Below are 20,424 nucleotides of genomic sequence, written 5' to 3' on the forward strand. Positions count from 1 at the left end.
GATGTTCAGATGTGGCGTTCCTCGTTGCTTACCTTGGATCGGAATATGTGTGTGTATTTATATGTAATGTAGGACTTGCGTGCAGTATACTGAGTATTGTTCATAAAACCTATGGACACAGCTAAAGGTTTTTATTTCCTTTCTTCTACCTCTGGTTCTTTATCTTTTTTTCTCTTTCTTTTTTGAGGGGGGACAAAAATATAGACATATATCATGATATGTATAAAAATGATGCTGAGTGTAGACATGACAGTTTTCTCTTCTAACAGAAGCCAGGTCTGTTATTCATAGAGAATGACGGTCTATTTTGATGATTATCCTAAGTGTGCGTACTATCGGATTCAGTGTAATATTGACGGGTTTAGCTGCGGGGAATACATAGGTTGATGCATTTATTATTGTTACTTTTCAAGGGGACGCGTTTTAAACAGGTATTGCTCATGATCAACATCTGGAAATTTGAGTAAATTTTCATTCGAGGACAAACTCCGTTTTATTTCAGTGTTTCAAGCGTATGGGTAATATCATTCAGCACGATTGACTTCATCTCGCTGTTCATCGTATTCCACTGCTACTCTCCAGCGTCTTTTCCGGGTCACAACCCAAAATTCTTTCCAGGAGTGGTTTCATGTGGGTAACCACACCCGGATTCCGCCAGAGTCCAAAATTGTCCTTTAACCGTCGCAAACTTGACGTTGTGGGGAAAGTTTAGCCGGTGTCGCGTTTCAGGATTCAATTACGCTCAGCCAATTTGCGATAATCGGGCTAATAATCGCGATATTAGCTAGCGAGACGCTCAGGGCTCAAGTGTGCTCGGGTTTTAGCGGGATTGATATTAAGTTCTCATGCTATAGGTAAGAATATAGCATCATTCTCCATCAAAATTGAGCTGTTCTACCGATCGACCTGCTTGCATTGCGATGCCATGTCCCTTGTTACGGTAATACCATGCAAAGTGTAAGACATACTTTCATACAGCGAGAAACTTGAATCTGGCATTTATGTCGGCACATAGGATTTTTTTTCGGGGGGGGGGGGGGGGGGGGAGGGGGACTCGCGGGAGAGTATACCGCGACCGAGCAGGGGGAGGGTGTGGGCCACACGACGGAGCTTGTGCAAAATGCAAATTCAACAATCTGGTGCACACACATATGTTGAAAAATTCAATCGAAAACAGCAAGACGATACGTTGCACATTTATTTAAATGGTTAAAAAAAAGATCAAAAGCAAACTAAATTCTTCATTGCTGCGTGATTTTCTCATAATATGCACCAAATTATTTGAAAATCTGATATCTAAGAGCAGTCGAGAGTAGGTGAGGGTATGACGGGGTACATGTGTCTACCCTCCCACATGAGGGAGCTTTTACATTTTTAGAAGAGAGATTCAACGCTTTGGTGCACACTTCGGGTGCAATACTGTGAAGGTTTTTAACGTAAAAAGTAAGATGATGGTACGTCGGTTATTTATTCAAATTCCAATATATATATATATATATATATATATATATATATATATACTGTTGCGTTATTTGGTCATTATACTGATCAAATTATTTTAGCCCTCCAGCTCTGCATTACCGGCCATGAGGAGAGATATATCTTTAAACGTAAAAATCAATTTAGTTCAAGCGGACCCCTCCTCCCCCGTCCTCCCCCCCCCCCCCCCCCAGCATTAACATCGTTTGTGAAGGTAGAAACTCCAGAATACAAAATCGGAGGTCACGTGTACCTTGTGCCCTACCTTGCAGATATTATTTGTGACTTTCTTATATATCATGCATGATTGTCTTATTGGTGATACTGTGTAAGAATGGCATTGGAAAATGTCGTTCTTTTTCCAGATCAAATACACCTTTCACAATCGACTTTCTATCTTGGCTTCTATTTAATCACTTCCTTCCTGTTAAATGATATGATGAAGAATTTATTTAATGGCTTGTATTTTTATGGACTTATAGGTTACATGCTTCACATTTGATTGAAATGTATACGTTTTGTCTCATACAGACCACACGATGCTCGATGTAGCATAAGATAAAATGCCATCAGTTTCCAATCATCTATAGAAAGCGAAATGAAACTTCAAGACTTGACTCAAGATGTGTTAATGATAAAACACGTTCTGGCCAATGACTCAATCACAATAAAATCTGCATAGATCATGGGGCGCAGTACAGGTCTGGGATTTTAATCTTTCAAGCTATCAGAAAGTGTGAAACGGATTGCTTATTTTGTGTGGATTTTTTTACACTTTTTACGACACATAAGCATGGAAAAACTTTTGTTGACGGGACAGAAAAAAGGACAATTAAGAGGTTTTTAGTAGTTACAGTTCGTCCGGGGTTTTGTTAGTATACACATATTTGTTTTTGTTGTGTTGTGTTTTTGTTTATTGTTTATTGTTTTTGTGTTTTTTAGTGTGTTCTGTTGCTGTTGTTGTTGATGATGTTGTTGTTGTTTGTTTGTTGTTTTTTTTTTTTCAATTTTCGGATCAACGAAACTTCGGAATAACGAACCTTCGGAAAAACGCCACAATTGTTCGGATTAACGAGCACTTTTTCATTTTTAGTATTGTACAAGACGATTGCCCTAGTCCCATAAACCATTATCTGCGCTGTTAATATAATCATGAGGATTTTGTAATCTCATAATTACTAGTCCACGCAATTAAGAGCATACACTGTAATGGTTAGAAAATTCGCCCAATTATACTAGTTTCTTTTCTGGCAATAACACATAGTACCAAAATTGTGTGGTACTATTATTACTATTATCATTATTATTATTATTATTATCATTATTATTATTATCATTATTATTATTATTATAATTATCATCATCATTATTATTATTATCATTATTATTAACAGGACAAAGCAAGAGAAAGAAAATTATAGCTGTGATGCCATATTGAATAGGTAGATAGCTACATTCAATGATTGACTTACAATCAAAAGAAACTCTAGTCAAGAGTCAGTCCTGACAGAAATCTAGTAAACTTTACGGGCTGAAAAATATTGGTTGTCTCGACGATCGTTGTTCATGCCATTAAATCATCTGATTTTGTCTGATGTCCCTGAAATAGTGTTTTTGAAAGGAAATTTTTTTTTTGTATTTTATGTTTACTTTTGTATTACTTTATTACTTCCATATCTCCATTATAGCATACTGCCCTGGGGGAATTGTTCCAAAATAAAATACGCATGGAGTCTATTTTCAGAATACAAAAGCGAGCTGTAAGGATTATCAATTGCACAAATCATCTAGCACCAATAAGCCCACTTTTCAAAAGTAATAACCTATTAAATGACAAGTTCACCTTCCTAGACATGTGGGTTGAGTGAATGCAGCAACATTAGTAGAACACATCCGTGAGAGTTTGAGGAAAATCGGACAATCCGTTCAAAAGTTATGAATTTTTGAAGCTTCTGCTCAGTCACGGCTGGATGAGAAGACTACTATAGCTTGTGATGTCACATGTGTACAACGATATAAAGAAAGAATAAATAAAATTCAACATATTTCCATTTTTCTCGCATAACAAAAGAACACTCGACTTCTCTCTTTCAGAAGGCAGGAGGAATAATATTACCCTTAATATATGTCAGTAACAAGTCGAAGAAATGTGCACTTTATTCAAAGAGTAACGTTTTGTGAAATTCTCTTTTTATTTTCCTTATATTGTTGTACGCATGTGACATCACACACTGTAGTAGTCTTCTCATCCAGCAGTGACTGCGCAGATACTTATACTTATACTCTTACTGAGTCGTTCATGTCAAGGCTATTCCTGAATTCATGAATCATTATGTATCATGTGCATGTTGCACATTCCTGTAGTTACGTAATTATGTTACTCGGGTGACGAGGAATCTTGTATAAGCGTATGACAGGTGGCTATCTCGTTATGTTCTGATGTATTTTATTTGTTTTTCTTGCTCTTTTTGCTCTCTTTTCCTTTACGTCCCTTTCCTTCCTTTCATAGTTTTCCTTACTCGGTTGTTTGTTTAACAAGATCAACATTTTCATCAAGGGACCTATACATTAAAAGCTCTGCTTTTTACTAGGTCCCCACATTTCATTTTGCAAAATTGTCTTCTCTTTTCTTCTTTTCAATTACGACGGTATGTCTAGTCTTATGTTCAATCGATTGTATCATGTTATTTGTGTTTGAGATGTGGAACAATAAAATCAAATCAAATCAAATCAAAAGTAGTACCTTCCACACATACCTCATTTATCAATGCTACAAAACGAATAGATTATACACGCATCACTTATTCTGCATTGTCAATCATTGTCCATCGTCCTATGATAGAGCCGAAATTTCATCGCTTGAACACGTTATTGCACAACATACTTTACTTGAATCCCACTCGCTGTTCATTACACTATCACTTATCATAAACCCCCGCACTGAAATCGGCCTGACATAACGTGAGTTTTAAACCCTGCCAGATAACATCAAGAAGTTTACAACTTTTTTTTTGTCAAAACACAAATACGTAAAAAAAAAAAAAAAACCTATCTGCTGTACTTTATCTACCCAGCCAGCATCAGTGTCTTACCGTAAGTTTTTCGGTCACTTCTCAACTATGACTATGTAGCATTGATTTGTTACATGTATGCCTTTTATCCTACGATTTTCAAAAGGTGATTATCGTATATAGGGCCTATGATATCATATCGCAGCCATAAAGGTGCCAACTCTTCACCAAACATGTGCATGTTTGGTGATTGCACTGTCTAGCACTACCACACATCCATTCTCACATATTTTCGATGAAAACCGATTTTACGGCACCCAAACATTGGCATGCCCAAACATTTGTAAATTATCATTGCACGTTTTTACTTTTCCTTCAGGTTCAAATCAAATATGACTTTCAATATCACTTTTCCCTCCTTTATGCAGATAGTGCAACCCTGTAATTGTATTAGTGATTACGTTTCTTTGGGTCGCCATCAAAGGAGAGCCCTGCTCATAATGGCGGTCTCCTGCATGTCCTGTTTTCTTTGTTTGCAATTTTTCTACTCTATTAACATGTTAGTGTATAAGAGACAATGGTCACCGTATGGTGTAAACGGAATTGACTACGTATTTCTGTATCAAAGTATCTAAGAATATCTGAAATAAATAGTTGAAAATGAATATCTAAAAATAGCTAAAATTTGTTTTTTTTGTACTATATTAACATATTTTATATGTATATGTTACTCCTAGTTGTAAAAAAATAATACAGAAATGAAAACCAAACCAAATTAGACAACCCTTAAAATGAATAGATTACACCTGCTGCTTTTCATGCATGTTCATTCCCTGTGGACTTTAGAAAGTGGGTATGCACTTGATTCCAGGAAGGAACGTGTTAATTTTCTTTCAGCTCAAATTTAGGTCCGTAACATAAGTAAAGAGACACGTTGATACCCAGACAATGCCATTACTCTTTATTGTTTAGAATTATTGCAAGCTAAACATTATAGGATCTGTATTTGTGTTTGTTCAGTGCTCAATGTGTTTATCATCGTCAACAACGGAGTACGATTGCGAGTCATTCTTAGTGCTAATGGGTGGATAAAAAGTCCATCGTATAGTGACTTGCTTTGTGAGGGCGGTCGCTCCGTATGAGTGACATGCATCTGGAGGCTAGATAATTGCATGTGATTGGACGACGATGGAAGTCGCTGAAATTCAACGTGGGCTTTTTAATGAAACATCAAACAGGATCGGCTAGTTCCGGGAGACGCAACGGTTTGTGTATTTTGGGAAATCCCCAAGTATCGTTCGTTTAATCAACACTGTGCGATAACTGACTGGTGAAGTGCCTGGAACTCTGGTGTTTGTATGGGCGGGGAAGAGGATGCGATGAACTCTTTCATAAGAGGAACCAGAGACAAGTGTCTGCAGTTATTCATCCTTTTATCATCGATATAATACGATCTTCCTCACGATGGGTTTGTGTTTCCTTCTAGATAAAAACGCCAGGAACAGCGATATTGTTTACTGGTGAAAGTAAAGACGCGCGCGAGAGAAAAAGGAGAGGGCAAAGGAGGGAGGTAGAGACGAGAGTAGGGGTACAGCACCGCGTAACCCATGACAACCGGCTGCTCTCACCAATCATACCTAGTGGCGGCCATCTTTGTGTGTCAGCGGGTAGCCATCGCTCCCTCGGCTGGCCTCGGGGTAGTCGAATGACGTCGCCTGTTCACTGTATAGGCTGCTGTAGTCAACTCGCTAATCTGAGAAGCTGGTATCTTGACCTGCCCACTGAGGAGGGACCACACGTCCCAGCTTTGTGTGTGTGTCAATGTAGGCGTGCAACCCTATCCCCACCCTTCACCGATTGCGACTCGGTTCTCTCTTCGTCATGGAAGCAAGCACACCACTTGAAGCGGTCGGATCGGAATTAGACACGGCCATGAGCGTACCGGAGTCGGATATCAACCTCAACCCAGCCGCCAGTACTTCCAGCACCACGGAGTCGAGCTCCGGGATAGCATTACCCGTGCCCACGAGCTTGCTGCTGAATGTGGACGGCGCGACATGCTGCAAAAGTAAGGGGGCGGGAAGCGGCCAACATTCGAACATCCAGCAAGGAGTGATAACTGGTAACAGTGCGGGTGGCGGCAGTGGTGGGCCTGGTATCCTATCTTTTTCCGCTCAACAAGTCGTGTGCGTGTGCGAGGCGCTGCGACAGGAGGGTAACATAGACCGACTTGCTCGATTTCTCTGGACACTCCCGGCAGATGAAACACTGCAAAATGACGAGACAGTATTGCGAGCGCGCGCCGCAGTGGCATACCACCAGTGCCACTACAAAGATCTTTACACTCTCCTCCAAAACCACAGCTTCAACCCCGCTTTCCACACCGAACTCCAGGACTTATGGTACCAGGCGCACTACAAGGAGTCCGAAAAACTCCGTGGAAGAGCGCTGGGGGCCGTCGACAAGTACCGAATCAGGCGGAAACACCCCCTCCCTCGAACCATCTGGGACGGGGAGGAGATGGCGTACTGCTTCAAGGAGAAATCCCGCAACATGCTGAAGGACTGCTACAAGCAGAACCGCTACCCCACCCCAGACGAAAAGCGGAATTTGGCCAAGATGACGGGCCTCACCATGACGCAAATCAGCAACTGGTTCAAGAATCGACGCCAGCGTGACAAATTGCCCATGTCGATCAAAGGGTGAGTAGAATGCAGAAGAAATAGGTCATAAACCCAATTAATCCTTCAACCTATATTGTAAACAACAACAACAACAACAACAAACAAGCAAACAAACACATCAAACAAAAACAGAGCAAAATCCAAACAGGTTACAATTCAGCGTCATTTGTACATCTTTCTCTCACTTTCGAGCAATGTGAGCAATAAACTTTTTATATACACATCAACCCCGCTAAATCAAGAGCTGTCACTTTTTCTCTCTCTCTCTCTCTCTCTCTCTCTTTCTTTTTTTTAAAGAAAACCGCAAGAAGTTGTAACGTTCTCTTGATCAGTGTTGATGTCATTTTACTCTCTCTGATACGAAATGATCACTTCACATTTTCTTTCTATTGTAGGCAATGTATCAAGAGGGTAAACCTTTGTTCAGTCATGGATTGAATGAGGTACATTTCAGTTAATATTGTAGGCTGAAATGAGTCTATCTCTTCTCGAGACATCTGCAACTAGTTTCACTTCAAAAAAAGACATGGAAACAATGCCCACTGACATGACTAATGGCCATGCTGATCACAGTTCAGAACTGGTTTTACATGGACGTCATGTCTTTTATAGGGGTATAAGTTTTTTTGAAATATTAATGTGATTCAAAATGTGTTGATATGTAAACATTGCCTTGTCATCATTGGTTATGGCATTGTTTGTCCCCATGTAGCCATGGCAACATGATCAGAAAGGTCATTGTGAAACTAAAAAAGATTATTTCACAATCTCTGTATCTCTGGATGACATTGAATTCTTATTAACGTTTGAGTGTTTGCATCTTGAACTACATTACTTGTAATATACAGGAGAATAGAAGGCTCTATATAGCTCAGTGTTGAGATAATTACACGTAGGGGCCTACTAAGAAATTACGGAAATATACACGGTTTGTTATTGCAATAATGTCAAACCGATACTGGTGTACAGACTCAGCGTCCACTAAGAAAATTGTAAACGCTTTATAATTATATTCCATTTTGAACAACGTGGTTTTTGTTGTACAGATTTATAAACACAAGTACTGAAATAAGAAAGAAAGAAATTGAAAATGATAAAATTAAATGCATTTGCAATACAAGTTTCGAAACAACTGAAACTGTGAAGGTCTCCGGCAAACTTTCTAAGAGTGACTATTGTTGAAACGTGAAGTTCTTTTTTAAGATTTCACCTCTTGCTATTGTCACAGTTTCTTTGAAGTCCGGTAGTTTCGTGTTCAGGGGGCATTTCATCATGCGTTTTGTCAGATTTTTTTTTCTCTGATAAACTGTTATAAGCCAGAGAAATCCTTGCATCTGATTGGCTGACAGCAAATTTATCCAAAAAAAAAACAACAACAACAACAACACAGCCGACAAAACGCTTCATAAAATGCCCTCAGGAGTGCGTTTGAAGTTTAATATCCACCAGTACGGCATGTGGTTGACGAACTCACTGCAAAAATAATGCATCTCCTCAAGAAATAAATAGGTGTTGCCAACCATGAGAAAGTATCGAACCGCTGATGTTCGCAGAATTTCATAACTTGAAAAAGGATGTTGATTGCGCGCCGCTTTATTTGTGATTATGCATGCTGATAGGATATCGCTTCCTCGAAACCTAAAGAATTCCAAGCCAGGTTTCTATGTGACATGAAATTAAAATGGAAACGGTACAGAAGCCTGCATGTGGATTGTGAGCCAGACTATAAAGATATCCACCAATAGTAATTATGATCAGTTGCGAAATTGAACATAAAAGATCAACCAGAAACATCCGCTTAGTGCCCCCACCATACTACAATAGAACCCTATAGCACAATAACAATAGGAATTTCTGATGTAAGGAGAGTAGATGGTGCTTCATTATTCTTAAAAACAAAACAAAAAAACAAACAAAATGATGATAATGATAATCATCATTAATACACCAGGAATAATTTTTAATGATAACAACAAAAGACTTCTCAAATTGTTTTTTTTTTCCTGCTAAAAACTACATTACCTTTTTCTGTAGACTATACCCATCATGGCTGCTGGAACTACAATGTACAATCAAAACTAACTGTTTCCAACCCCTCCCCCCCCATAGGTTGTACGTAACGTAATTCGGATGGCAAAATAGCATGCAGAGGTGCCCACAGATCATTAGATTAATGGACTCTGGCTATAGATATTTTTGATTGTGAAAAGAACGTCATTAATGTACAAATTTTTTTTTTTTTTGGGGGGGGGGGGGCAATTTCATGTGTAAGCTGAGGTGAAGACATTGATTTCGAAATACCGTTATGGTCTCAATGAGTACAACTTGTCTCGTGACCATTGATTTCGATTATGCTTTTCAGATACAATGTACGTACCCTCTGCATTTAATAACAAAAGCAAAGCTAAGTGTGCGTTGATATCCCTCTTCTGTGGTAGCAAACGTCAAGTCAACTCCCGGAGTCATCTTGCTAGTTATTAACAATGATGTTCTTTTCATCACACTTTTGATATACAATCTAGCCTAGTTAGATTTACTTTTGATTGTTGCAAGGTCCCCATTACGCATGGCCAGATGCCTGGGCAAGGGTTATTTCCGTATACATGTATATGCCTATTTCCTCCGCATCTCGTAATTAATGGCATATCAATGTTATGATATTTATGGATCCACACAATGTTCCATTGCAACCTGGTTGTATACTGTATGTCAATAGAATGGATAGAAGTCATCTTCAGATACAGTCCTTCAAATCAGGCACGAATTCGACGATTAATCACTCAGTCTTTATGGTTGATGAATTGGTACTTGACGTATAATTAGGGCACTAGATGACGGTACGACATGGATGAAACAGTATTGTAGAAACCACCGAAAGTTTTCATGAGATCCCAAAGGTCATTGCAGGTCGTACCTGTGTGTATAATGTGTCGACATGAATTGCTTGTATCGTATACGCCTACTTGAGTAGCTTGAAGAGAAGGTCAGTGTACGGAAGATGGTTGCTACGATTTTCCAGCTAAACTGGGACAAACTGCAGGGTACCACACCGACCGGCATTCATGTTGAGTGTAGGCGGATGCCAACCAGACACGGGAAACAGGGCAATGATGGAGGCAGTGGATGGGGGAAGACACGGCGGGTAAATCTAGCATACGTGCGCCTCCGCGGGAGGAAAGAAAAGACATGGACGTGGCATGCCACACCGCTGCGTAATAAATTGAAAAGTATTCGTGCCGTCAGATTTACAATTCTGTCTCAGTTTGAGAAGAGAATTCAAAGCATTGACCGTCCATAACGTAATGGTCGAAAAGACTGACTTTTTTTTTAGCTCCAAGTAGGCCTGTTCCTATTATAGCGTCCATGCAGTCTAACAAGACCTGATCATTGCGCCCTATCCTTATATGGGCAGATTGTACTTGTGAAGAAGCAAAGCGCCTTAATGTGTAAATACATGTAGAATGATTAATCAAGAGAAGAGTGAAAAAATGTGCGACAATTACGAATGATAACTGGCAAGTTGTAGTACGTTTGAATTTTAGACTATGACCATGTTGCTTGAGGCGACAGGTGCATTTTGAAATAGCACTCATTGGGCAACTCTGACGCCATTTTGCAATAACTTTAAAGGGTGTATACAGTTCTGGTCGAGGTGAAGATTTAGCTTTTAACGTTTTGTGAGATATTCAGAAACCACTCTATGAGATGTCAAAGAGCATGCAGTTCTAAGGGGTATCAAAAGTTTATTCGATGAAAATCGGTTTCGAAATGGCTGAGATGTCCAAAAACAAAGTGAAACAAAGAGATACTAATAAAGTTGGGGCATGTCGCCTTTTATTATTAGCACTTTTTTTGGATATCTCAGCCATTTGAAAACCAATTTTCATCAAATCAATGTTGAATCCTTCTTAGAATTACATGCTCTTGCATATATCATAAGAGGCTTTTCATTATCTCACTTAGGAATGTTCAAAACATGAATCCCTACCTCAACCAGTACTGTACAGTCCCTTTAAACTGATTTTACAGAGCAGTTAAAAGGACAAGACCACCTTCATAGACATGTGAATTGAGTGAATGTAGCAATATTAGAAGAACACAAAAGTATTTTGAAGTTTCTGCTCAGTCACTGCTGGATGAGGAGACTACTACAGCTTGTGATGTCACATGTGTAGAACGATATAAAGAAAATATGAAGAAAATTCAACATATTTTCACTTTTCTCGCGTAATGAATGAGCACTTGACTTGCATCTTTCATGAGGAAGGGGGAATAATATTAACTTTAACATGTCAGTGACAAGTCGAGGAAATGTGCACCTTTATTCAAAAAATAAAATTTGGGTAAATTTTCTTTATATTTTCCTTATATCGTTCTACGCATGTGACATCAAACACTGTAGTAGTCTTGTCATACAGCAGTGATTGCGTAGAAACTTCAAAATTCATAACTTTTGAACGGATTGTCCGATTTCCCCCAAACTTTCACTTATGTGTTCTACTAATATATTGCAGCATTCACTCAATCCACATGTCTATGAAAGTCGACTTGTCCTTTAAAAGTGGAGTTGTAAGCCTACTTGCTAAACTCACGTGTTAACGTTCAATGCTCTTGCCCGGTTTGTGTCAAGACTTTTCCATATTTATTGGCATGTTCAATTGCGCTTAAAGGGACTGTGCAGTACTGGCTGAGGTGAGGATTCAGCTTGGAATGTTTTGCGAGATATTTAGAAACCACTCTATGATATGTTAAAGAGCAAACAATTCTAACGGGAATCAAAAGTTTATTTGATGAAAATCGGTTTTGAAATGACTGAGATATAAAAAAAAAACAAGGAAAAAAGAGATCCTAATAAAAGCCGTGGCCTGTCAATTCTATTAGGATCGCTTTTTTTTTATATAAATTATATCTCAGCCACTTCAAGGTCAATTTTCATCAAATAAACGTTGAATCCTTCTTGAAATTACATGCTCTTTCATATTTTATAAGAGGTTTCTCATTATCTCACCAAAAAAAAAAATTAAACTGAATCCTAACCTCAACCAGTACTGTACAGTCCCTTTAAGATCTAAGATCTAAAGATGAATAGATCTGATCATGACCCATGTTATATTCGCAAACTCTGCATACGTATAGGCCTACGTCACAGCTATGATAAACTTGCCAAACAGGTACTACGATCCTTCCCACATATAACACTTACTCGACCTTGTGCACATTCTTAGAAATATTGGGCGTTCAGTACGGAGAGAATGAAACGGAAAGAAGGCGGGCAGTGCTGTAGAAGTCAGAGCAGTTCCAGTAGCAGTCTTTAAAGGAATTGTGGATTCTGTGAATGCACAAATATTGGTAGAACACATTACTGAAGTTAAAGGAAAATCGGACCACCCATTAAAAAATTAGGAATTTAACATTTCATTTGCTATGAAATGAACGTGCACACTCCCTTGACTTGTTGCTGATGTTATCATTCCCCCGGTTTGCGCAGGAAAGAAGTTAAGGTCTCTTTTAGTTTACTATGAGAGAAAATGGGAATAAATATATGACAGAATCTCTTTTTAATGTTCTTTATAACGTCCCGCTACTCTGACTTTGCGACTTGTTGGAGCCTAACGGTCCAGCAGTGACGACTCATGCATCAAATCAAAACCTAATTTCCTCACACTTCACTAAAAGTTTCCAAATAATATTTCTGCATTCTTTGAATCCGCATTACGATATTTTAATTGAATTCCCTTGCAACACTATATCAAAGCAATTAGAAGTAGTATCAGTAATGGCTGACGAAGAAGTATAGGGATTAATTGTAGAGTTTCACAGGAGAGATGACACTTTTAGTGATATTTAAAATATTCTAATGGGAAACCAACTAACCAGTATATTTAGTGATAGTCAAAAGTATAACAGATATTGCTACGACTTAAAGGATGGGTCACGGTACAGCCTTCGCGACATATCCATGAGGTGCGAATATATGCCCTGGATCCTCAAAATCGTGCGTCACCTTTGCATGTGTCGCACGGTTCTTCCGAGGTGGTGATATATTTGAAAAAAAAAAGAAATATGAAAAACAAATATCAAGAGAACTCAACATTAATTATTTTAATTTTTCTAACTTAAAAGAGCACTTGACTTTCAGAAGGCAGGGGATATAATATTACCCTTAATTTTATGTCAGTAACAAGTGGAATTAATGTGTACTTTTCATAGAATATTTACTTTTGTGAAAAAATTTATGCATATCGTTGTCCAGTGACGTCATTGGGTTTCGCACTATCAACTACTATGACAACGGTCTGTAGACAGTACACCCGCTAAGAGTATTGCAGTTTTTTTTTTAACTTTTCACATACATTATGATTATTTTGATGATTTGGATTTTTGAGGGGGTCTTGTACTCAAGTGGGTAGCACTTTACCCTGTTTACGGATTTGCAATTCAAGGGGGTCAAGAGATAAAAAGACTCAAGGGTTTGTTAAGGATATGGAAACAGTATCAGTTTCGTGTCATCAAGGCTGATGAGAATCAAGCCATTTATGATGAAAAACGAATTCAATCTGCACAAATGAGAGTATTTTGGTGATGATAATTGTGTCACGTATATAACTATCACTATATTCCGTTGATGATTCATAGTGACAATTTGTGTGATTATAGTAATGTTAATTATTTGGATTATATTTATGTGTTGTGAAAGGACAAAGAAGAAAACCGATATTGATAGCTGAGATTAATGTGAAAATTAAGATGGGGGGGGGGGGGGGGGGGGGGAGAAAAGGGAAAGTGACACGATATGATTCTACACATTTCAAGAAATATGATGTATGCAGGGACGGAATATAGAACTGTAAGAAAATTTGAAATCCGCTGTGTCTCAAGATCAGAGCTAAGAAAAAAAAATATCTGATAACTTCATGAAAGATCCACGGTTTCTGAAATCTAAAGCACGTGGCCTCTTTGCTTTTTCTTGTCAATGTCATTTTTTGTTTTAATTATAAATTCAATGCTCCTGTTGTCTAACTCAGCCTTGAACATGATATGTTTTCAGGTGGCTTTTTTAAAGATTAATTTCTGGTCATGTAAGCTTAAGGTAGTAGCTTTCTCTTGTACGTTTTTAATAAAAAAAAATCAAATGTATTTTTTATAACTTTTTTATTATGTTCCAATCCACATCCACGCCTCTGCCCTTTCACACTTACATACACACGCACACACACCATCACACACACGTGCACAACCAGGCTTCACGCATTAAGAATATGTGTTCATATTTTTGCTTGACTTGGCATCCAACGTGATATCATAAGCCAACTAATCAAAATGTGTTCCCTGAGAGTCTGTAGTTTTCAGTCATTAATCATCTTGAAAAGTGTCGGCCATTATCTTTACGGCTATTAAGACGCGCGATTGTTATGCCAAAGCATAGACTAGGAATTATAAATAGATTACACCTGTTTGCAGCTTGCTGTTATTTTGTAGTTTAACGGATACTCACAAACACACACACACACACACACACACACACACACACACACACACACACACACACACACATACATATATATATATATATATATATATATATATATATATATATATATATACTCGACGTTTCATGAAACGAAAAAGGGGACATCTATATGGATAACAGAGCAAATACCAGTACATCGATGATGAAAGTGATCACTGTTATTGGATTGCAACATTATATCATTTTTCTTTTGAACGTTACTTTGTTGCCATGAATATTATCTGTATCTACGTAATCAGTGAATGATGGCAGAAAGATGTCGATTGTGATCAATGACAACTGCAATGCAAAATTAGAAGCAGAGGGATACTCACATAGATTTTATCACCCATTGCTGAAAGACTTGTTGAGTGTAATCTACCTTTACATGCAAAATATCATATGCCCCGTACAACTCTGTTCCTTTCTTAAGATGTTTTCAATTGAACTAAAAATCCATGACGCTATGAGAAGCGAATTTGATGAGGAGATTAACGGTTACAGAGACAATATTGTTACAGTTATGATATTGGGAAATCTACACTCTCGAAGAGCAACAGGGAATATTGGAACTTTTGTACAGTACGAAACAGTAGGGTCTTTTTTTAATGTCAAGTGGCTGAAACTTAACGTCATGGTCTCCGATGGAAGTTCCCTTCTTTGACGATACAATCCTCCTTTGTTACTTGAGTCATCCGAAGTATACATGGATCGAGATCTACAAACAACTGAAAGCCGTTCGAGATGTATGAGTAGAGAGTGAAACCACATCTTTTGTCACTGAATTACGCGCTGTGCAAGCGCTATGGCTGATACGCCTCGCTTGCACTGACCGAACCGTTGGGATTACACCACTCTTGCCTGTGGACGCCTTTTTGTTTTGATAAAATCCCCAAACTGTCTCCAGAGTAACAAGAGAGTATGTATCTTGTTGCTATGTTTCGTCGCTGGCAAAGAAAGGTCAACTCGTGAGAAGAGTCGAGCTATTTGACCTCTTCGGGTCACCCAAAATTTCGACTGTTATGGGGGAGGAGGAGGGGTGGCGTCCTGTATACTCGAAGCTTCAGAAAGAGGTTCACCTCTGTGAAGATGTGTGACAACCGTAACAACGGCGCAGCATCACGAACGCATATCAAGTTGCTCCTGATCACTTTGAAGATGGTGGAAGTACATTAGGTCAGTTTGCCAGGGCACGGGGAAGAGCTACAATACAGTGCGACGATAAATAACATGCTCTTGTAAAATCCATCTATGTGTTTTTCCCTTCCGTTGTTCTTCTCTTTTCTTTGTAATGCAATATCCCGCCTTTTGTTGATAATACCTCTGTACCCGTCTTCCAGTGAGCTACCGAATAGTTGTCTTCTGTTTCACAGCATATTTGAAAAACAAATAAAAAATCCATAAAGAATATCTTCGCATAATCAAAGTGTCACTTGGCAAACAAGTGCTTAGTTCCTATGAGTATCGGAAACACATATCAAATCGCGAAGAAAAAATGTTCTCAGGTATCAGCAAGGCATTCTCTCTTGTAACTACCTCCCTCACATCAAAATCTTGATGTTGTAATGACAAAATGAACATGTCAATAATATGGTGGTATTCTATGTTCCTTCGGCCAATTCGCTCCGTTTCTTTGTGCTTTCCAATTATTAACCTGTTTTTTCTACCACTTCCTCTATAGTAGTCGCTGTAATTGTAGTAGTGGTGATTGAGTAGGTAATTGTGGTAGTAATGATAGTGGTATAGATTAGAAGTAATGTAGTAATTATTATGTGCTTGATGTGAGTGACAATTTTGCTTATGTGACTATATCGATGTGTGTGTGTGTGTGTGTGTGTGTGTGTTATTATTATTTTAAAAAGTGTGTGTGTGTGTGTGTGTGTGTGTGTGTGTGTGTGCTGCAATGTACAGTCTTCGAGGTTGCGTTTTAGAGAACAGGACGTTTGTTAGGTTTCGAGTGCTCATTAAAGAGCCAGTAAGGGACGTGATGCATGATTGCATTGTGTGTATACTGTATGTGTGTGTCTGTGTGTGTGTGTGTGTGTGTGTGTCTGTGTGTTTCTTGACTCCCCCACGTCCATCCCACGCCCCCCCCCCCCCAAAAAAAAAAGCCCCCAAAACATAGGGGCTCAACATTATAAGTAACAGGTAAATCATCAATTATTACCACCGCTAAAACACGACTATGAGTCTCTTTTTTTTTCAAGTCAGCCAGGGTTTGATATAAATTAGCGATCTTAAATATCGTGTTATTGGTAATGTTTGGGAGTTTTCTCTCAGTTTTTATGATCCACCGCGTTTGCCTGCATGCTAAAATAAAGTTCAAGTTCAAGTTCCAATTTATTTCCATTTTTCCACAATAATATGATATACATCTCACTTTCTTTAGTGACAGAAATAATGCATGTGAATTGAACATAGTAAACAACAATCCCATAGTGGACGAATGTAAACTGCTTTCATTGCAGTGCTGACTGTAGACTATTTGTTGCACGCGCCATCCAAAGTTATTCGTCAAAAAGGAAATGGGCTGTTTTAATTACGCCAAGTTCCGTTTTGACAATCATTTTACCGAAAGTAAGCCGGATAACACTCTTCACGCTGTAGTACGCACTCGCATAATACGCTCGCAATTTTCCTTTGAGATCCTCACTCTCTATCTCTCTCTCTTTCCTTGTATGTATATTGCATATACATATATATCATAATGTACGTACATATATATAGATATATTATATATATATATATACATATATATATACATACATATATATATATACATACATATATATATGTATACACTGCATACACACGAAGAAGATACACGCACACACACATACACACACACACACACATATTGGACCCGTCAACTTCGTTATCCAATAAAATCGTAGACATTCAAGCAGAGAAAATATCTGAAGAAAATAAGAGTATAGGCCTAGAGTATACTTTGAACAATGTTAATGTGGTGTTTTGTGGCTTGATCTAATATCGTTTACGCTTGACCGCACTAAAATTACCAAAGATAAGATCGTATTTTCCTGATGGCCGGTTTTTTAACGATTTCCGGGTAGTATTTAATTTATATGGGGGGAGGGGGGTATGAACAAATTTGTAATATCATTATAGAGGCTTAGATAGCTTAAAAAGTACCAAAATCGGAAAATCGACGTTCACCGACTAACTTTATACAAGCATGTAGTTGATGTGTAATGATAATTCCAAAATCTAATTTCACATAAAGCAGTGTTTTTGTGTGTGTGTGTGTGTGTGTGTGTGTGTGATGAAGGGGTTATTTTCAGTGTAAGCGATTTAGTTTGCGCCAACTGGGGATGATGTGAATTATTATAGTAATGTTCATTTAAGTGGGGGTATTGAGCCTTGAAAGGGTCACGTTGCATCACTCCATTGTTTATGTTGGAACGCAGCAAGTTTTTAAAGGTCTGAATACTCCTCTCGCTTGAATCTTGTCGATTGCCAATTTAAGGAATGCTCAATCATCGTCAACCTGTTGAAGCGTGCACGGTTGCGTTCACGAATTATGGAAGCCCACAATGATTTTGACATAAAATGAAAATGAAAATAAATATTCTTTTACATGGACAGTCCTAAATGCAGTGATATTTCCTTCTAACTAACTTCACTTACTTCACACTGTAATGATGAAATAATGATCATGATGTAATGATGACGTAATGGGGAAAAGATATTTTGGAGAAATATCACTTCATGTTCAAATTTCTTCTTTTTCTTCGTATAGGGCTCCCACCTGTAAATATAATGGAATGTCCCTGACCGCTTCACAAAATCATACCAAAGATGCTAAAATAAATGAAGAAAAAAAAATAAAAATCAGAAATGCTGTTTAGCAAAAAACTGAATAGCTGCAGATATTGAGTATGAATTCCTCTACAAACTGCATTTTGGGTGGAAGATGAAAGCTCTTCTCATGGAATTTGAAGGGACTATGATATTATTTGATTGGGTGCATGTACAGAAAATAGGTGATTTTTTTTTTTTTAGTGAAAAGAACTCGTAGTCTGGCTTTGCGAACCCTCGGACAGAGTTTGAGCTGAAGAACCCCCCTTTGAAATTTGATGGATGAAAGGGTATATCTCACTTTTTCAGGTTAGTGCAGATGAAACACCTCATTAATTCTCCCAGCTATTTTACAGAATTTTTTGAATTTTGAATTTTAACACACTTCTCTACGGGGAAATATTTACCCGTGTGAGCCCTACACTGTGTAGAAACATTATGCGTGAAGAGTGTGCTTTCACTCCAACGATTCCGTCAGTGATATGTTTGTATACAAAGTCAATAGGATAATGGAATGGTAGCACTCATAGGGTTGATAGAATTTAAAGTCAGAGTTTCAGATACTGGGACAAAATAATATAATTTCATATTTTCATCTGACTACATTCAGCAGTGTTGATCACAGCAATCATGTGGACAATAACATGAGGTTATTATTGTGGCCTCGCAATTCTCGCGTTTAATGGCTTGTACTTACAGAGATGCTGTAAGGGTAATTTTTTCATGGATTAGCAACTATAACTTCCCTTTTACAATAATGATAATAATAGTAAGTTATGATTGTTTAAAGGGGAAATCCAGTCCAAAAATAAGTTAGTCTGATAAAACAGAGTAAAATCTTACGAATTCAACGGTAAAAATTTGACCAAAATTGGATGAAAAATAAGGAAGTTATGAAATTTTGAAGTTTTGCTTATTTCTGCAAAACAGTTCTTGTACAGTGGATATGAATATGCAAATGAGTGAGCTAACCATGTCATAACCTCACAATTTTCCATTGATCTTGTACAAAAAATGGTGAAAATTCAATGTTTCTGTCATTGAAGTCTGAAACATGATGTTATTCCTGGTTGAATAACTTCAGAATGTATAGTGATCAGGTAGATGTGTCAGGATTTGAGCCACGGACATAATTGCGTTTGAATGAAAAACTGGAAATTCCAAAATTTTATGTATAAACTATATGGCAATTTGTGAGGGTATGACATGCTCACTTTGCCATTTGCATATTCATATTGACCGTTCAAGAACTGTTTCATGAAAAATTAGCAAAACTTCAAAATGTCATAACTTCCTTATTTTTCACCCGAATTCGATCAAAATCGTACCTTTGAACTCTTACTATTTTACTCTTTCTTTTCAGTCTAACTTATATTTGGACTGGATTTCCCATTTAAAGATTGCAACCTTAAGCTAGATTGGTGTAAATGATAAATTATGACAATGTACTTATTTAAGAAAGAATAAGTTCAGAGAAGCTTAGGTTAGAAGCTAATGAGAGAGCTGAGATGGCTAGTACTCGTTTGATGTGTGACCACGTGTTATCACAAAACGAGATTTAAAAATTGCAAGGCCTTCGTAATAATTAGAAAAGGGCCTATACATATACAATGAAATGTTCACTTTCTGCGATGAAGTATATTATACTCTATTCAAGGAAGTCAGCTTGAACCTATCATGGGGTTAAATTGTGTCTGTATCTCACTGTACGTGCCCGTGACTTTATACAGTAGTACATTTTCCAGAGTTTAAATCATACAGCTGCTTAATAGTGTGCTGTGTAGTATCTAAGACCAAATTACAAGACCGATATGATTATGGTCTGGCTGTGAACAAAGACGTTGCGTGGTTGCCAAGGTACAACAACACCGCTTATCGAAGTCATTGCATGCTTGTCCTGCTCTTCTTTTTCTTCCTTTCA

At 38.0% G+C, this 20,424-nt stretch overlaps 1 protein-coding gene across 1 annotated transcript in view; it reads left to right on the forward strand.

The window, feature by feature from the left end:
- The first annotated feature begins 6,227 nt into the window (after positions 1-6,227).
- The window catches only part of LOC139740535 (uncharacterized), a 66,477-nt gene continuing 52,280 nt past the window's right edge, over positions 6,228-20,424 (forward strand). The window contains exon 1 of the mRNA XM_071651124.1: positions 6,228-7,192. Coding sequence (XP_071507225.1) covers positions 6,372-7,192 — 821 coding nt within the window. The 5' untranslated portion in view covers positions 6,228-6,371. The remainder of the gene's footprint in view (positions 7,193-20,424) is intronic.

Source organism: Diadema antillarum, unplaced genomic scaffold, assembly GCF_040938485.1.
Source record: "Diadema antillarum isolate AM-2024a unplaced genomic scaffold, OU_Dant_1.0 seq00000858_RagTag, whole genome shotgun sequence".
NCBI lineage: Eukaryota > Metazoa > Echinodermata > Echinoidea > Diadematoida > Diadematidae > Diadema > Diadema antillarum.